The sequence below is a fragment of the Falco naumanni genome, chromosome 6 (genome assembly GCF_017639655.2).
Source record: "Falco naumanni isolate bFalNau1 chromosome 6, bFalNau1.pat, whole genome shotgun sequence".
Lineage (NCBI taxonomy): Eukaryota > Metazoa > Chordata > Aves > Falconiformes > Falconidae > Falco > Falco naumanni.
Genome location: NC_054059.1, coordinates 17,485,704 through 17,504,007, shown reverse-complemented (window position 1 = coordinate 17,504,007; position 18,304 = coordinate 17,485,704). Strand labels below are relative to the sequence as shown.

Genomic DNA, 18,304 nt, shown 5'->3' with positions numbered 1-18,304 from the left:
CTCCTGTTGTGTTACAATGGCAAGCAATGCTAAGGGTCCTTGTTTGTTTTCTGTAAACATTTGTTAAGTACATATAAATATTATGCATCCAAAATGAAACTTAGCTGGAAAATTGAAGATCTATGTGTTTAAAAATAACTTTCATTTTCTGATACAACGTTACATTTATGCCAAGTTTTCTTCACTACTGGTGATTATTTATTTCAAATATCTGAATTCAAATGAAAACATACTTCATAGGCTCTGGCTTATTAAATAGTTTGAGATCCAGCAAAAACAAACATACTTCATATACTTTGTAGCTTTTCCTTGTTACAATGTTATGGCTACAAAGATGCAGCCCCTTTTTGTGCTGGAAGAGTTGGAGCAGCTGCTTAATTTCTTACCAATGAATGTTTGTTTTTATTTCAAACCTGAAGAGGACTTCTGGCCTATTTTGGGAACTGAGGACACTAGAAAAAATGATTCATTAAAACCAGTTGCAGTTCTGAGTTCCTACAAAGGTCTGGGGATATAGCAAAAATGAGGTGATTTACATTTAAGTGTTTTGTTTTCTTTCCCCCTGAGGTGTTAAATACTAGCTGTACAGACTCAAGTATTTCTGTCTGCTGGCTTTCAGTTACATCACAGCAGGAACAGAATACAGTTGGAGAGGTGTTACAAAGCATCTCCAAAGCAGGACTTTTATTTTTGTTCAGAACCTAAGCCAGCTGGGGACTTGGATTTTTGTACTTGCTATGTTATAGAAATAAGAACTTTTGAGGTGCGTGTTGGTTCACAATGTTGGTCAGTTACTCAGCAGTCTTGAAGCTGGAAATCTGCTGGGGCAAAGATGTAGACCGCAAATAGTACAACTTAACAGACTTTAAAAATTTATTTTAATGTAAGATTGTTCCATGATAATTACTGTATGACATGTGTATACGCTATTATGCTCACATGATTATTTTGTCAAAGATGTGTTAAGTCTGTTGTCACATATATTGAACGCTAGTTTCATGCTTCGTGTGCTAGTGTGTGTATAATTATGCAAAAGTTTAGTTGTGCTTTTTAAGTAAACTGGGTGTTTGGTCTGAATATATGTAAAACTAAAAACTGAACAAACAAACAAAAATCCTGAGGTGATGTATGAGTGGACTAGGTATCTGTTACCTAGGCCTGGTTACCCAAAGGTTCATCAAAGTGAGGGAGGGGAAGAAAGTGAGACCACAGTTTAGGACTTTCTGAGAAAACTTATGGAGGCAGTAAAAATGAGCTTCACAGAAGTCCTTGAGAAGAAACTGCCCTTGGACATGAATATGAGGCTTCACCTTCACCAGCCACCAAATAAACAGATTATATTAACTCTTACAGTTGGTATTTTGCATAGCATAGTAAAATTAGTTTTGTTGATTTAACGCTTTCAACCAAAGCTATGACTAACAGCAGAGACACCACAGCTGCCTGGAGACTCAAAATTTAATTTTCTATTGATCAAAACATAGAAATTCTTCTGTTAACCGAAACAGCTGTGATTAGCCATTGGCTTGTTGCTCAGTAGTGTGGCTGTTGGTTGGTGAGAAGGGTGGCTTTCAAAGGTTGTTTGAAGAATTAATTGAAAAGTAGAGCGTAGGGGGGGGTTGTTGAATGTGAGAGATATGCTTATAAGATGTGAAGACTGAGCATATCTTAGTACCAAGGATTGGCTTTCTGGGTGCCGAGTATGCCAGTAGAGTCAGCTAGAGAGGCCATAACTTTCAGTTGTTTGTTCAGTGCTTGTCCACGTTGTTTCTTCTGTAATCTCAGGCTCATGTGTGGCAAGATACTTTTTAGCTGGTGGTGTTGGTCTTGTGGGGAGACACAAGGAGTTGGGTGAAGCTAACTGATCCTCTTCATAACTTCTGCAGTGATTGAAACCTCAGGGTTGGCACTATCTTCGCATTACGTTACTATTTAGTTTAACCAGTTGGAAAAAATGAAGTAAAGTTTCTCAGCATTCAGCGTGGGGCTCACCTCAACAGAGCAAAGATAATTTCTTGCTGTTGGAACTTACCCTCCACGTGGTACCGTACTATTAATTGGGAATGTTTGCTAGCAATAGCTGCTTTCTCTTCCTGGAAAAAGGGTATGTTTCACCTGGCACTACTTTGTCAATCAAATTAAAAATGCAGAAAGTCCATCCGAAGTTATGGCTTGCATGAAATTCTCAGACGGCCTCTGTGTGTGTTTAAAGGGGAGAGCATTCCTAGACTCAAGTCTCCCTGCATAAGGGTGATTTGTATCATAGGCCACTGAATAAAAAGGCTTTGAACTTCTGCTTTCATTTTGTTATCAACACCTTTTGGCAGAGAGGAGCACTGCTGTCAGGATGAGCCCATGCTTAAGTCAATATCTCTTTCGAAGCAGTATTTGGAGTCTTTTCTATGTTAATGGCATTCAGCTGGGATGGATCCAAACCAGTGTTGTGACACTTAATGGTGGCTTTCAATGGAAGTTTCTCATATTGACTTAAGCAGTTACTGAGTGGATATAGTTGGGATAGGTTTATACTGTTTTCCTCAACTCTTATACTTTCTCAAAACAGTCTTTTGTAGCACAGATGAGTTCTTGATCAGACCCAGGATCTGTGTAATTCTTACACTCTTAATTTCAGTATTTGTTTTTAGTCTTATCTAAAGTTTAAACTACCAACCAATGAAGCACAAACTAGCCTAAATAAATGTTATGTTTGGGACTTGCATTATTATTGAGGAGCATATATAGGTAGATAGTGTGGTGGTTTGTGGTTGGTTTTTTGGGGTCTTTTTTTGCCACCATTTTATTTTTGTGGAAAACAAGGATGTATATCTTTGAGGAATCGTTGTAAAAAATTAACATATTGCATTTGTGTTCAGGTCGGAATGCAACCCAAAAAGTGGTACACTAATTGTGTAGTAAGAGGCACAGAATTTGGAAGGAAAAAAAGAAGTTTCATGTATGTAAAAAAATTTAAATAAGCATCATTTTACTTCTGTTAAACTGAACTTTACTGTTCTGGTCACTAGAACTTCCTGGGCTTGAAAGGAAGTTACTCTGCTTTTCAGCTGTCAATTTTCTAACTTGTAATTAGTTGCTGAACTTAGGGAGTAAGTAAAACAGAAAGAAGGAAAATTTGAAGAAGCTACAGCTGTTAGGATCAGTTGAACATTTCAAAAGGCATTATTGAACTGATTGGACAGTCAGGTGGTCTGTGTCTTTGAACAGTTACTTGCTAACACCTGTTGTTTAATGTAAAGATGAAATTTGTCACACATTTATAGAGGTCAGTTTCTACAAAAGCAAATCTGTCATGTTTTGGGTTTTTTAAGATTTCATATCTTAAGATAGGGTATCTTTATTTAATTATAAAAATTGAAGTATTATTTTGGGGTAGTTTGAGGCCTGTAGCTTGACTCATGTAAGTTCTTGTCATCTGTCCAAGTTCTCATGCTTTTTCCTCCCCAGTGAGATAATAAGGACTCTTCATGCCTGGCCAGCTGAACAGCTTTACAGCCTTGAAAGCTGGAAGAGTGTAAAGAATGAGATGCAGTAAGGGCAGCAGAGAGAATTGCATGCTGCTGTTCACTACTGCTCGTCAGGCAATAAATCTTCCTAGCCTATCCTAGTTGGTTGATTGTTAAGATATTGAGAGCACTGCCAAATACATGGCAGAGAAGGTGGAGATAGTACTGCACCTCTTCAAGAACTCAGTCCACAGATTATTGTAAGTCCTTCTTTTGCCTGGAAAACTTAACTTTCGAACAAATAAATAATACCTTTGGAGTACATAGGAGCTCTGTGGTATCTGCCAGAAATATTGCCAGACAAATGGCTGATACTGCAGTTCAGGAAAAAATTGTCACACAGTGTAGATGGCATTGCATGTACAGGCTCAAAAAAACAACCAACGCTCCCAGCACCACCACCCACACAACACACACACATGCCCACTCCACCACCACCAAAAAACCCCCCAAAACTTAAACTCTCTTCGGTTTTGGTTTATTTACTTTGAGATTATATAATAACTTTCACAATTTGGATGGGAAACTTTTTATGGTATGTGGAGATTTTAGTTAACTTTGTACACATCTTCAATAAGAGGCATACATGGTCATGTGTGAGTTAAGGTAGCTAGGAATATTGTTTGGTGTATGTAGACTTACTTATCCAGTTTCATGTTAATTATACTGATCACTTAGTTGGCATGTGATAATGTAGCATGATGGAGTGGGGGTGGTGGTGCATGACATCGGATTATGTGGACATAGTGCTTCTTTTTTCACCTCTAAAAACTGAAGACTACTGTTGCAGTGAATATGGATGGAGCAAGAGATGTAACTTTGTACATCTTCTTTAAAAAACTTATGACCTCTATGCTTAGTTTGCATTGCTGACTGATTTTTTTTTTTCTCCATTAGCTTTTTCATGCTTGTGCTAACATTCTGCTGTCTACCAGAAGCTTGTAGTAGAAATGTTGAAATTGTTAGGAATGGAGAGTGAATGAGAATACGCACACACGCACGCATACACGCACGAGCACCAGAGAGAATGAAAGAACAGAGGCATACGAAGGCATGTAAATCACCAGATGTTGGTACTGCTTAGACTAGTAGGTCATTGAGGTCCCAGACCATCTACATGAAGTTTCTGAAGGTACTCGGATCAGGAAAGCAAGAGACAGCATTCGCAGAAATTAAAACCAAGGCTTAAACTGTTAAGATGGTCGTAGAAGACAAAGAACAGTACTAGAGCCGTAAGGCATTGTAAGGAGGAGACTTGCAGAGGAGGGGCATTGTGGAGAGAGATTTTATTAAACTGCCTTTATCCTGGCCAGTGAAGAGTTTTTTCCCCCCCTATTATTTTCTGCCCTCTGTATCCTGCCGAGGAGGGGCCTGATAGAGTGGCTTGGTAGACACCTGGCATCTAGGCAGGCTCAACTCACCGCACTTTTGGAGTTGGAATTTAATTTTTGTCTTTTAAAGACAAACAAACAAAACCAAAACAAACCCTGAAAAACAACCTAAAAACAATTTAGCATTGCTTATTGAAATCTAATGTTATTCCTTTCTTAGTAACAGCCTGCTACCCTATTACCATTGAATTAATGGTGCAAGCTGAGTGTCTCTAAAATATAGATCTAAGTTCTTTGAGAAGGTGAAGATTATAAGGTTATTAAGCAAGGCAAGACTGTTAAATTTGACTTTTTTTCTAGTTGATAGAAATGTATAGTTCATAGATATGTTAGATTGATATTTTAATTATTTGTGAATACTTATTTATTTACATATTTTACCAGTTTTGTGCATTAAGTCTAAGTGGAAAAGTTGCTATACGTGAATTTCATTACTGCACCCTCTTGAAAAATTGACGGAATTCTCCTTCAGGTATTGCTAATGCTAACAATGTGCTGTAACACCTGCAACTTTTTATCTCTTGAGGAATTTAATGCTTGTGTTTGTGTTTTAACACTTTTTTTCCAGGAAGGACCTTTAAGACCTGTACTGGAATGCATCGATCTTGTCAGTAGTGAGGATGAAGAACCTAACAGCAGTTCTTACGTTCATGTGAGTGTTATAATGTATTTTGGGACTTTTCAGTTTAGTAAAATAATTAGTCTCCTTTATGTATTTTTTTTCCCCATCAGTTACTTTTCACAAAACTTGTTAGAGGTATTTTTAACAAGTAAATAAATAAACTTTTTGATTTTTCCATACTGTTGACTGGAAGACAAGAATGCCAACACGTGATTTTTTTAAAATTTTTTTTTTAGAGCTGGTTTTTTGCCTTCTTGAAATGGACTTGGAACTTTTATTTTACTTTAGGTGGCTTTAGCAAGTGTGTTGAAGAAAAATGTCACTTTACAAGTGATGTCAGAAGTCAGCGTGTCCAGTCTGTAGCCTGCAAATGTATCTGGCCTACTCACAGGCCTTTTCCTTCTAAAATAACTTTTTAGGAGCAGTTTATATGTTGAAGGACCTTATTCTGATGACAACCTGGTCTTAACTCAGCCTCATTCTTCATAATCTATCCTAAGAATGCATGGGTTGGAAGCAGGCGGGTCAGTTCATGTATCCCCCAAGCTTATTGTGCCTTCGGGGCCTTTGAGAAGGACAGTGACTGAGAATAACTCTACTAGAGTTGTTTTTGGCAGCAGTGGCCATCTCTTGACTTCTGTTTTCAAGTGTTGAAGTAGAGGATGTATGTAATAAACCTGGTTCTTAAGGAAAGGTGGGTCTTCTGTACATGCACAGGCTCACTCCACAGTGGTGACTGCTAGAGCTCATGATGTAGCAGGAGCAAACTGCAGTATATGGCCTATCCTTAATGCTAGAACAAGCTGATGACTTGCCTTTCTGAACATACTGGTTAACGTTGTCTTAGAGCCGGAATGGTATCAGTTCTCGGTTCTTCAGGTGGGCTGCATGTTGGCTTTGAAGTCTTTAGGGATTTTATTTACCTACTTAAAATAATTTACTTAGTTTTTAATTTGCTAGAGACTTCCAGGATGCCCAGTACAATCATCCATGTTCCTTTTACTGCTTTGAGGATAATGTTTGTGTTGAATTGCCTTGAATATGTAGGGGGTAGGGGTTGTTTTGTTTGGGTTTTTTTAACCAAAATTACAGGTGCTGGTAAATAGGAAAAGAAAGCTGGCAAGGTAGATCATGGAACTTGGGATCGGAATATCTGCACTGAATTATGTCCTGATGCTTGGGCATTGCTATTCAATGTAGTAGTGCCTGTCACTTAACAATTACCAAATAAAAGTTTAACTCTTCAATTGTAGAGAAATACTAAGCGTAAAGATCACATTGACTATCAGAAAGAACGAGTTGCGTCAACCTTGGATCGTCTGGCACGCCATGTTGAAGTAGAGAAACAGCAAAAAGAAGAGAAAAACAAAGCCTTTAAGGTATTGGACACGGATTGTTTCAATAGAATTGTGTAATACAGGGCTTGTAGTCACGAGTGTGTTTGTCTCCATTGCTAAGTAAATAAAAACGTTGGTAAGCCAGACCTGGGACTAGCAACTAGAGATTTTTGCTTCTGGGCCATTTTTTGAAACATAATATGGACTTTATCTCTCCAGTGGCTTCTAACCAATCAACTTGGTAGTTTTATTACAGTTCCTAAATAAAACAAAAGAAAACAAAAATACCCCACAAAACCTTCATGCAAGCTAATGGCAAAAACTTGTTCTCTTGTTTGTATATATAGCAGAGGGATCTTAGCATTAATTATTCTGGTTAAATAATTGAAAAATAATTTTTCACAAGCCACCATGCAGCAAACCTAATTACCTACCTGCTTTTGTCTGAGATTTTTGGGAAATGGTTTGCCACATTAGATCTCTGTATTAGGTGATGTTTTATAATGGGATAAAATTTTCTGTGTATAAAGCATAACTTTAAAGTTGAATCCTATTAATTGTATTGTGCAGCCATTTGAAAGGCATGGATTTTTAAATTTTTATTATGAAGTCAGAGGTGCAGTCAGTTGGCTGAAGGGTAGGGCTCCTATCAGCAGGACCTGGACAGCAAGTCACGTAATTGTACTATAGTTACAGCTTGTTATAGTCTGCAATAGACTATGCAACTGTAATGCAAAAGGCAGTTAGATACAGTCCAAGGTAGCCTTGAAGTCCATAGACCTACATTCATCTCCTGCCTCTTCCAATTAGAATTTGTCAATCTGTTAATGTTTCCACATACGTTTTTTCAACCGTAAAGTGAAGTCAGAGCTAGCTGTGTAGCTTTTAAAGTAATTTGAGAATGAAGGCTAAAAACTTCTTTTGTTAACGATGGATATTTTCCTGCTGGGCAGGTAAATATTCCTCACTCATCAGGTAATGCAATCTGCAGATTTAAAATTACTTTTCAAAGCAAAACTGCTTTTTTTTTTTTTGCCTTGGTAGTGGAACTCTGTTTTCAATAACCATTTTCTGTTGCTTTTTTAAAAAATATATTATTTGTTTCTTTTTATAATCTTGTAATTTTGAAGACTTTGTTATGTACATGCTTCAGAAACTTCAGTAGGTGCAGAAAAAATTAATTGACATAAGCTGTAGCTTTTATTTAGGGCACAAAAATTAGTACTACTTTTAAATTTTTTTATTGCTGTTACATTCCATCTTTATTGTTATACAGAGGTCAGTCACACTGTAAGACTTTTAAAATATTTTTTTAATCCCCTCCCTTAGGTTTTTGTGAGGTTTTTTCTTAGGTTTTCAGAGACCCACCTGTAAGCTTTAGTATATGTACTTAATCTTGAATTTATTTTAAATTTAATCATCACCTTGCCTGATATGTTTTCCCCTTCAGGAGAAAGTTGATTCCCAATATGCTCATGGGTTGCAAGAACTAGAATTTATTCGGGAGCGCAGTGACACAGAAGCTGCAAGATTATGTGTGGACCAGTGGTTAAAAATGCCAGGTAGGAATATGAAACTCTGTTTCAGTGGTAAGTTTTTTTTTAAGTCCTGCATTGCAGAATAAACATGCAATAATTGTATTGAGCAGTACTGACATTGAGCTCGCAAGTGCCTCTTATGCATAATCAGATCTTACAGTATTATCTTGTGTGGCATTTAAAAGTTCTTAAGCACTTATTACCATAAAAGCTATTCTTCTAATGTTTTGCTTCTTAGAAAATGTAATATGCAAAGTCTGAAAAACACTAAGGCAATATTAACTACTTTTCAAAGTAAAATTGCTGGAAGGAAAAATACTACTGTTGAACTGTTGTTCAGGAAAATGTCTACATAAGTAAGTGTAACTTCAGGAAGTTCAATCAATTTAAAATAGTGCCTGGAGGAAAGGTGTCAAAGTGTTTGAAAAGTAATCATACTGGGGATTGAAGAGACAGATTCTTCAAGTGAAAGAGCAGACTTAACGTGGTAGGATTGAGTTACAGTGCATTGTTAGCTTGCTTTTAAGAATCAATATAACTTTATTTTTAAATGCTTTGGGGCTCGTGTGTTATTTTGTTTGTTTACTTAAGTCTTTGTAATTCCGATTCTGGTTAAGTTCTTTGTTTTATAACACAGGTCTTAAACCAGGCACCATTAACAGTGGAAAAAGGGGGTTTTATAAGAGAGCAGGTCAGGTGCAAGTCAACAGGAGTCCCATATCTTGTCCTGTGATGCATTGCAACAGGGAGTTTGATAATGGGCATCTTCTTCTAGGTCACCTTCAAAGGTAAGTATGTAGTGCAAGACATAATAATGAAAGAATATGCTTGAACTTAGGACATCAGTGTCAAGTCTAGTCACAAAATTGCATCTGGAGAGCAGACTAATATGGTATAGATTTTACATGGATGGTATGATTAACTTCCTGGTTGGTTGTTTTGAGGGGGGTTTGTTTGGGTTTTTTGTCATTCAGAATTTACTTCTTCCTCTTGTTGAGCTTTTTTTACTATCTGCGGTTTTTGAGCATCAAGGTTTCTGTTCTTCAGTTCTGTTATATCTAAATCCAAACTTGAAAAAGCAAAAGGCTAACATATATAACTTGATGGTAAGATTAAAAAAAAAATGCTTCTAACAAAAGATAAGAGGACCAAGAGCTATAGGCCAGACATCTGTTCGTAGCTGATCCTTGCTAGTCAGCACGCACTGTGTCTGGGGTCAATTCCCAAATATACTGCTTTTTAACTAGTGAATGTGTCATGGGGAAGATGGTAAGGAGAGAAGCTGAGAGAGGTGTGTTGGGTTAACCCTGGTAGGCAGCTGAGCCCCACACAGCTGCTCAGTCACTGCAGTGGGATGGAGAAGAGAAGCGGAAAGGTGAAAATGAGGAAACTTTGGGCTGAGATAAAAACAGTTTAAGTAAAGCAAAAGTCACGCACGCAAGCACAGCAAAATCAGGAATTCACATCACTGAGGAGGACTTTATTACATGTAACAGTTACTTGGGAAGACAAACCTCATCACTCCAAACATACCCCCTTCCTCCTCCTTCACTGAGCTTTTATTGCTGAGCATGATGTCGTATGGTACGGGATATCCCCTTAGTCAGCTGTTCCAGCTGTGTCCCCTTCCAGCCTCTTGCCTACCTGCAGCCTACTCAGTGGCATGGCAGTCTGAAAAACAGAGACGGCCTTGACACTGTGCGAGCACTGCTCAGCAATAGCTCAAACATCCCTGTGCTATCAACACTGTTGTTCATGCATCCAAAACACGCGCTGTACAAGCTGCTACAGAGAAGATTTAACTCAGTTCCAGCCAGAACCAGTGCAGGGAGGGAAAAATAATTTTTTTAAAAAAAAATCTCTGTGTAGGAAATCAAGGCTTTGTTAGTTCTCTTGCTCTTCAAAACAGTATGATTCCTCTGCGAAGGGTCATGAAAACAGGTGAGCGGCAGGGAGAATCACCTCTGTACAGGGTATTTCCACTGATAACAATAGGGGAAGTGAGAAATATGGTTTAGGTTGATGTGGTAGGTTTTTATGCAACAGCTTCAAAAGACTTCTCCCCCTGCCATTAAAAAAACCATTTTGACTATTTAAAGGGGAGTAATTAATTATTTCTTCCTCTCCAGGTTTGATCATTCTCCTTGTGACCCAACAGTCACATTGCATGGACCCCCAAATAATGCTGTTGCCTGTGTGATATGCTGCAAAAGATTTTCAACCTCTCAGCAGTACAGTGATCATCTTTTATCTAAGGCAAGATCGTAAGGATAAGTAACTCGCCTGACTGAATGTAGTAGAGGGTTTTTAAGACATATAATTATGCACTGACTTCATTTTCCCTGTTTAACCCTCTTTCTTTCCCCTCCTTTCTTTTAGTTTTTGAGATAGCTTTTCTTATTCTGCTATGCTTCAAACACCTTGTGTATCCCGACAGTAATCCCATTAGATCTGACCATTAGGTTGCACTTTCCAGTGCACTTTTGAGAGGACTGTAGTTCTGTCTTGAACCTCTTGTCCCCGTATTGGTGCTGTCAAAAGGTATTCCCTTTTTTTGCATCTCCAAAACTATGATAGATAATGGCAAGGAGTTAGGATGAAACAAGTGACAGTAAAGAGAAGCAGCAGCCAGGAGATGGGGTGGGGTGGTGGGGAGAGGTAAGAGAATGAGAAAAGTAACTTGGGTGATTCAGATGCAACCACTTCTTCTGTTTCCAGTCTCTGATGGATGTATTTGCTGTTACTCGCTAGTTAGCTTACAGAAGGGAAAAGCATTTGAGTTTTGATTCAAATATAAGCTCATAGTATTTGCTTTTTTTGTTGTTCTTCCACTCTTTTAACTTCTGTTCATAACTTACCACTGTAAAACCTCAGTTCAATGACAAATGCTCAGGTGTTATCTTCTGGTTGAGTGGTTTTATTTAAGCAGTCTGGTATTGAATTGGATAATGGATAGCATTTTCAAAGCTTAGTGTTTTAATAACAAATTTTGTTGTGTACCTGTCTCGTCTTCAGAAGCTGCATTAAAGTCAGCAGAAGCTTTAGATACTCTGAAAATCAGGCTACTTTTAGCTAGTAGCAGTAACTCCTGATGTGTAGTCATACCTGACAAGCTTGAAAGATCACGTCATAGTTTGTCCCTGCTCTTTTTCCATTGCTTCTAAGTTGTGTGCCTGTGGTGCGTCCAGGGCATTAGCAGGAGTTAGAAAAGTTTGAGAAAGGGAGTGGCTTTTGCAGCAGTCAAGAAAATGGGATTATTGTGGTGTGGAAGGATGGGGAGATAATCCTAAGCAAAGCTGTGGCATAAAGCATAAGCATATCAGGAAGATTCTTGGAGTGACATAAGAAAGGAGTAAGTAAAAATGTCAGAAGCAAAATTAAAGGGTTTTTTGCCCTGAAGGCAGACATCTGAAGTTGATGTAGAAGGCAAAGGGGGTGGAAGGAGTTGACTTTGGTAAAAGTCACAGACCTCTCAGAGTACTCTGAGGAGCAGCATTTTGAGAAGTTGGAAGCTAACAAAATTAGGGAAGAACCAATGAGGAAAAACAGCTGCTGTAGTGACAGAGGAGCTTTTTCTGAGAGCCTGGGTGAAGGTACTAGCTAAGAATTGATGGAGCCCTTAGTTCCTGGGGAAGATGGTTGCTCCCAGTGGTGCAAGAAGGGAATGGAAAAGTTGCTGGTTTAGTAAGGATAAGTAGCTGAGTTTGACAATGGCAGTTTAGCCAGTCCCTTGTGCATCACAAGCTGTAGCGCATAGTGGCAGACTGTAGATAAACATAGATGTGGTAGCTGAAAACCTAAAAGTGAAAATAGTACCACAGAATGGGGAGAGGAATGGAAAGTACATGAGAAGAACTGGAACTAGTTTCCTGCTTATAATTTTTCCTAACTAGATCCTTTTTTCTTCCAGCTAAATGAAAATGACGGGCATAAAAAAGATCTCCCTCCACAGCATATCCAGTGTTTTGCATGCCCAGACTGCTTCCTCCTTTTCACCAAAAGAGACGAATGCTTGCAGCATATGTCAGGAAAGAACCACTTCCTCCAGGTTTCTAAATTGAGTGGTATGTTGCTACTAGGTGTACTGCTTTTCATTCCTTCTGATAACTGATCCTTATGGTATGAAGTGAGTTCAATTTCTCTGCTGTGTAAAAAAGCTTAAGGTTTTAAAGTTGTGTTTTTTAATGAAAACCTATTTATCAGATTTAAGATCTTAAAAGAGGTTCTCTGAAATTCATATTTTTGTGTAGAAATGATTCCTCCATCACAGTTGCTGTAATGGGAAGCACGCTTGCCTCTATCTTCATGCTGTCAGGTCCCTCATAGAGGCTTCTCATCCACCAGTGACTGCGCAGCTGCTGTCCTGAGTAGGTTTATGTATAACATATTGATAGGAACTCAAATGAAAACATGATTTCTCTTTCAGTCAGACTGGCTGTGATGTTCCTTCCCCTTGCCATACTGTCTGCTGGAGGCTATTTTGTTGGTTTCCTTGGCATTCCTGACGGAAAAGACCAGTGAAAGTTTCTTCTCCATATAATTGCAAATTTAGCCTGCTTAGCTGAAACAGTGTTGCCGGTCTGATGCCTTGCACTGGCTGTTATGCTGCTGAAGGCAAAAATACTGGTTATGTTGTGAGCTGGTAACATGCTGAACCATACTTACTAGATTCCACAGAAGGCATTTGTCTGATCATTACTTAGAAAACAGGGTGACAATCATATCTGTACTGACTTTTTCACTTTGACGTAAGCAATAAGCATTAAAGCATTTACTTTAACATTAGGTAAACTGAGGCAGATAAAATATAGATTGAGTTGACTTCTTATTTGAGAACCTGCCGTATTTTAGCATAGCTTTCAGGACAATCCTACAAGGCCAAAAGGATTGATATAGTTTGTATCTCATCTTCATAACTATCTTGTACTTCTGCCCTTCTGCAGATTGGCTGCAGGAAGTGTATAGTAAAGATGGGCTTTGAAGGAATCTTTCTGCAGGTCAAGTCAGTACTGCCATCTTCATGAAAGTGGCAATCAGCTGCATGGTTCTGAGTTCTTTTATGTATTGTAAATCTAATTACTCTTAAACAAGTTATCAATTCTGAATGTGCTGACTGTAGATGCCTTTAAAATTAGGCTATAGCTTTAAAAAAAGATTACTGGTGAGCTATTGCTTTTGGAAAGATTAAAAGCATAAAACAGCGTTTTCTGTAGAGATGGATAGTGCTTAGCTCAGGACAAAAAAAAGCATGTTCCCCATTTTTTTTCCTTTGCATTGATAGCTCTTGATTAATATTAATCAATATGGTCTGTAAGATCTGGCAGTGAAGTTAGTTGAAAGGCATAACCTCAAATTACTGTCTGCTGATCGTCGCATCTTACTAAACAGCAAATTCAAAGAGAATTTGCCTCCTAAGATGCAGAACAACAGCAATATATAGTTAATAAGCCATTTCCCATTCTCTTGTCAATAGAAATTCTTTTATTCTGCTGGTACCTGGAGTTAATGTAGAGTATTTACTCAGAATAATAGAAAGTCCTGCACCTGAAAATTTAAGGAGAATTGCTACTGAGGATGGGCGAGAGAGAGAAAGATGTTCACAGTACATGGGGAACTTGTTTAAAGAAGTATCAATTCACTTAACACGGCTTTAATTTAAACATGGCTTAATTATGCCTTTAAACAAAAGTGTGTGTTAGTAAGAGTAGACAGGTGATGACAGATGGAGAGGAAGGTCAATAAGGACCTTCTTAAGAGAGATGTCAGACCTGACCTTATAGAAGGAGGAAAAGGGAAGCAGAGTCAGTCAGCAAGTACAAAAGAGCAAGATGCAAACAGATTCAGATATGAGTTTAAAAATTGAATGCCGTTTTACTTAAAGCTTGCATTGCACAATTACTGATTCAGCTGACACATGGTAACTTGCTTTCTGAACCCTGTGACAAATAAGTACAACTGTAACTTTGTCATCTGAGTGCTGAAATACTATGAAAGAACTCTAACCTGTGGCTGCACTTTCTGCCATTCCGTGTTATAGATGAAATGAAGGCTGGCCTTCCTTTACCTTTCCCATCCTATGCAAAGAACCTTCTGATATCTCTGTGCAAAGAGGTCCCCTTCCAAGTGAAGTGTATATCCTGCTGCCAGATACTACGTTCACATATGGAATTAACAGCTCATTTCAGGTTTGTGAGAGACAGCTGTCTTTGTAATGTGAACATCCATAGCTTGATAACGGATAGGCAGAAGTGTTCTCAGTGGTGCTAGCGGATTTCAGGGCACCTGGACCATCTGAATGTAGACTTCCTGAGTAAACGATCAACTGCCTCCTTTCCATGTCTCTTACCCTGCCTTACCATACACAATCCACTGTAGAATACTGATCCATGTCTATATCCTTTTTATTACTTTCTGTAACAGAACAGTGTTCCACTATTTCTAATTTAGCAGCATTTAATTTCTCAAATGTACTGAGTCCACAACGTAAGCATCGATCTAAGTGCTACTTTTGGAAATTAGCACCTAATTCTTTTTAAAGTACAGAGACTAGATAGGCATTGCATGTTTCTGTTAGTAGTTGAGTTAAAGTATACAGAGAACACCATTTCCACGCACTCATTGCTGTAGCTATTAAGTAATATTCCAAAATACACCTGAAAGCTTAAAAATGTTTCAGGTTATGATGCAACCTCTTTGGTTTTTTTAATCCATTATAGAACACGTTGTCATAATTCTGGGCCTGTGGCGCTGTCAGAGAAGAGCATCTCCCAAGTTGCAGAGATATTTAAAACAAAAGGTCACTGTGAGAACTGTGATAAACTGTTTGCTGATGAGAATCAGATCACCCAGCATAAGCAAACCACTCAACATAACATTAAAGTTCTTACTACAATGGAAGAATCCATCTTGATGTTCTGTCATATCAATGGAAAAAATAAAAATCAGTCTCATTTGTGCCATATTGTGGATCGGTCAAGACCACTGCTTAAAAGACATTTGACTTCAAATGAGTCTACCAGTGAAAGGGAGTCTACTCCTTCAAAACGGAAGAGTGATCTAAAAGGTAAAGATGACGATCATGTAGCAAGCCAAAGTCAAGGTAGTGCTTGCAAAGTAAAAGCCTGGTTTTGTGAATGCCTTCAAAAGTTTTTTACAGAAGATTCAGTAGAAAAGCACATTTTATCGGCAAATAGGATCTGTCACAAGTGTGCTGTGTGTGGAAAGCTTGCTGAAAATTCGAGCATTATCCGCCTGCATATGAGCCGATTCCATGGGGGAGCACACTTGACTAATTTTCTTCTCTGGTGCAGAGCATGCTCTGTAGATCTCAGAGAAGAGGATATTATGGGACATGTGACTGAATTTCATGGTGGACATAGTTACTATTATGAACAAGAAGCTCTAGAAGATGAACCTATGCCATCTGCTTCTGACACAGTGTGCATTTCTGCAGGTGAAACAACAGACTGCATTCCTAGTCCTATAGAACTCTCCCCTGAAAACAGCCCTATTCTGGGAAAATGGCAATGCCGCATTTGTGAGGAGATGTTTGAATCTGAAGAGAATGTTAAACAACATTGCATGTCCTTAGAAAGCCATGCATTTCACAGATACTGCTGTGGCATATGCAGAAATCACTTTCGGAAAGTAGGAACGCTACAGCGACACTTCAAAGAGCATCATAACCAGGAGATACAAACTAAATACTTCTGTGGTCTTTGTGGTAATCTCTTCTTTGACACAGAAGAAGAATTTCTAATCCATTATAAGGAGATTCATAGCGTGGACTATGCATTTGTGCCTGAGGAGATGGAAACATCAATAAAAAAAGAGGAGGACTTCCTTCCAGCAGAGCAAGGAGACCGTTTAACCTGTGGTTGCCGGACAATTTATGTCTCCAGAATAAACAGGAGGAATGATTATGTGAATTGTCAGAAAGCCATGCTGCAAAAAGGAAACTTATGGTTTCGATGCTGCTTCTGTTCTGCAACTGCACAGAATTTTGCTGATTTGAACAGTCATCTCAACAGTCACACATCACTGAAACCTAAGGAAGAGATGTATGTTGTTAGATGTGATGCATGCAACAAAAACTTCAATGATCTTCAGAGTGCACATCAGCACTATCACATGAAACACTGCTTTTTGCAGAAACCTGATTTATCAAGTCTTGCATCAGAATCAGAAAATACAGTATTCAAGTTCACAGCAAGTGGGGCTTGTGTGGACAGAAAACCTCACAAGCTAAAATTTGAAGCATCTCCATCCAAGACTCAGGAAAGACCACAGTTGTCTCCTCTCCAGGGACCAATACAGGGAAAGAAAGAAACAGAAGAGAACTCTGCATACTCTGACGAACCTGGTGAAGGTTTGTAGAAATTTTATTTTGTTAACATTAGAAAAATATTCTTGTCCTTGACACAGTTTGTTTCAATGTCAGCATATTACCTGCCTACATCCGGTCTATAAATCGGCTCAGAATTTAGTTATTTATCAAAGCTGCATTTTGAATTCTCAGTATTTGAGTTTCCAGAACTTGGACTCAATTTCTTGCTATATGCTATGTGCATGAGGTCTTTAAAGAACCAAAATGTAGACAGATGTGGGAGTCCTGGGACTGAAACATTTGATTTTTCAAATTAGTTGGGAGCATGACTAGGTGTTAAAAGGAAGAGGGCAATCAAAGATCCCAAATAGGGATCTAACTCCTAGAGATGTAAAAGTGGCCTATAATACACATACATTTGAAAGAAATTTGCCTTATTTGTATGTATAAATATTTATGAGGCTAGTAGTGCTTTCTGTGTGGGCAGTCCTATTATAAACACAATCTTTGCAGTTCCCTTAGCTTGCAAAAATTTCAGCTGAGAACTTATATTCTCAATATGTGTTAGGTTTTTTGCCTTGAGCATGCAAATTTTTTTGAAGTTCGTGTCACTTCTAAGCATGCTGAAGGTGTACCTTGTGTTTAAAAATTGGAAGTGTTTTTAATTAGTGTCATAACGCTTTTGATTAAAAGGTTGATGTGTGTTAGATATGTGCATAAAAACACACAAAATGTTTAGAGACATACTTTTTGCTGTATAAGGAATTCAATGTCACAGAGACTTGCCATAGTAGGGGGCGCATAGCCGATTATTAAATGGACTATTAAAATGTCTCAGTGTAGGGCAACAGCTTTCTGTGCCTACCACAAAACTGTCTAGCTCTACATCATTGTATAGGTACGTTCTACATTTGTTTGTCAGATTTGTGCATTACTAAATACTGCTTCAGCTACTTTCTTAAAACAATGCAGTCACTAAATATGATCATGTTTTGTAACTTCTCGCTTGTAGAACAATAGAATAAGTTAATTTTCAAAAGCATATCTTATTTTGATGTATGTTGGTTGACCACAAAGCCAGGTGAGCTTTAAACATATTCTTTTTATCCCATTGAAGATGGTGAACTTCCTGATCTTGACTACCTGAGTACCATGACTCACATTGTGTTGGTGGATCTGGACAACTGGGGAAGCTTATTCTCACAGCTGCCAGCTAACCTGAACCAAGGGACGTTTATCTGGGGCTTTCAAGGTAAAAAGTCGTTGAAGAAAATATGAAGAGAAGACTAACAAGTCTACAAAATACTTGAGCAGAGATTCTTTGAATCTGAGAGAACGAACAGGAACAAAGCAGCCACTAGGGCTGCTGAAGTCACAGTGTCACAGGCACCATGTAACAGGAATGTTCTTGACTTTTCCAACTCAGTCTTAGCCTGCTCTGCTTTTACTCTTCCCTGTAGAATATTGTTCTAGAATTGCTGAATCATTTAGGAGTCTTTCTGGCTTTCCTGCTGAACTTACTTAAGCTGTATCATACTAGGTTTTCGTAATTATCAGGACAGCCATAGT

General features: G+C 38.3%; 1 protein-coding gene across 3 annotated transcripts in view; it reads left to right on the top strand.

The window, feature by feature from the left end:
* Window positions 1-18,304, top strand: part of ZNF451 (zinc finger protein 451) — a 39,086-nt gene that overhangs the window by 2,521 nt on the left and 18,261 nt on the right. For all 3 annotated transcript variants that reach the window (XM_040598032.1, XM_040598030.1, XM_040598031.1), the window contains exons 3-11: window positions 5,481-5,564; window positions 6,788-6,913; window positions 8,322-8,433; window positions 9,047-9,197; window positions 10,539-10,665; window positions 12,320-12,473; window positions 14,447-14,594; window positions 15,126-16,777; window positions 17,853-17,987. In XM_040598032.1, the coding sequence (XP_040453966.1) occupies window positions 5,481-5,564; window positions 6,788-6,913; window positions 8,322-8,433; window positions 9,047-9,197; window positions 10,539-10,665; window positions 12,320-12,473; window positions 14,447-14,594; window positions 15,126-16,777; window positions 17,853-17,987 (2,689 nt within the window). The remainder of the gene's footprint in view (window positions 1-5,480; window positions 5,565-6,787; window positions 6,914-8,321; window positions 8,434-9,046; window positions 9,198-10,538; window positions 10,666-12,319; window positions 12,474-14,446; window positions 14,595-15,125; window positions 16,778-17,852; window positions 17,988-18,304) is intronic.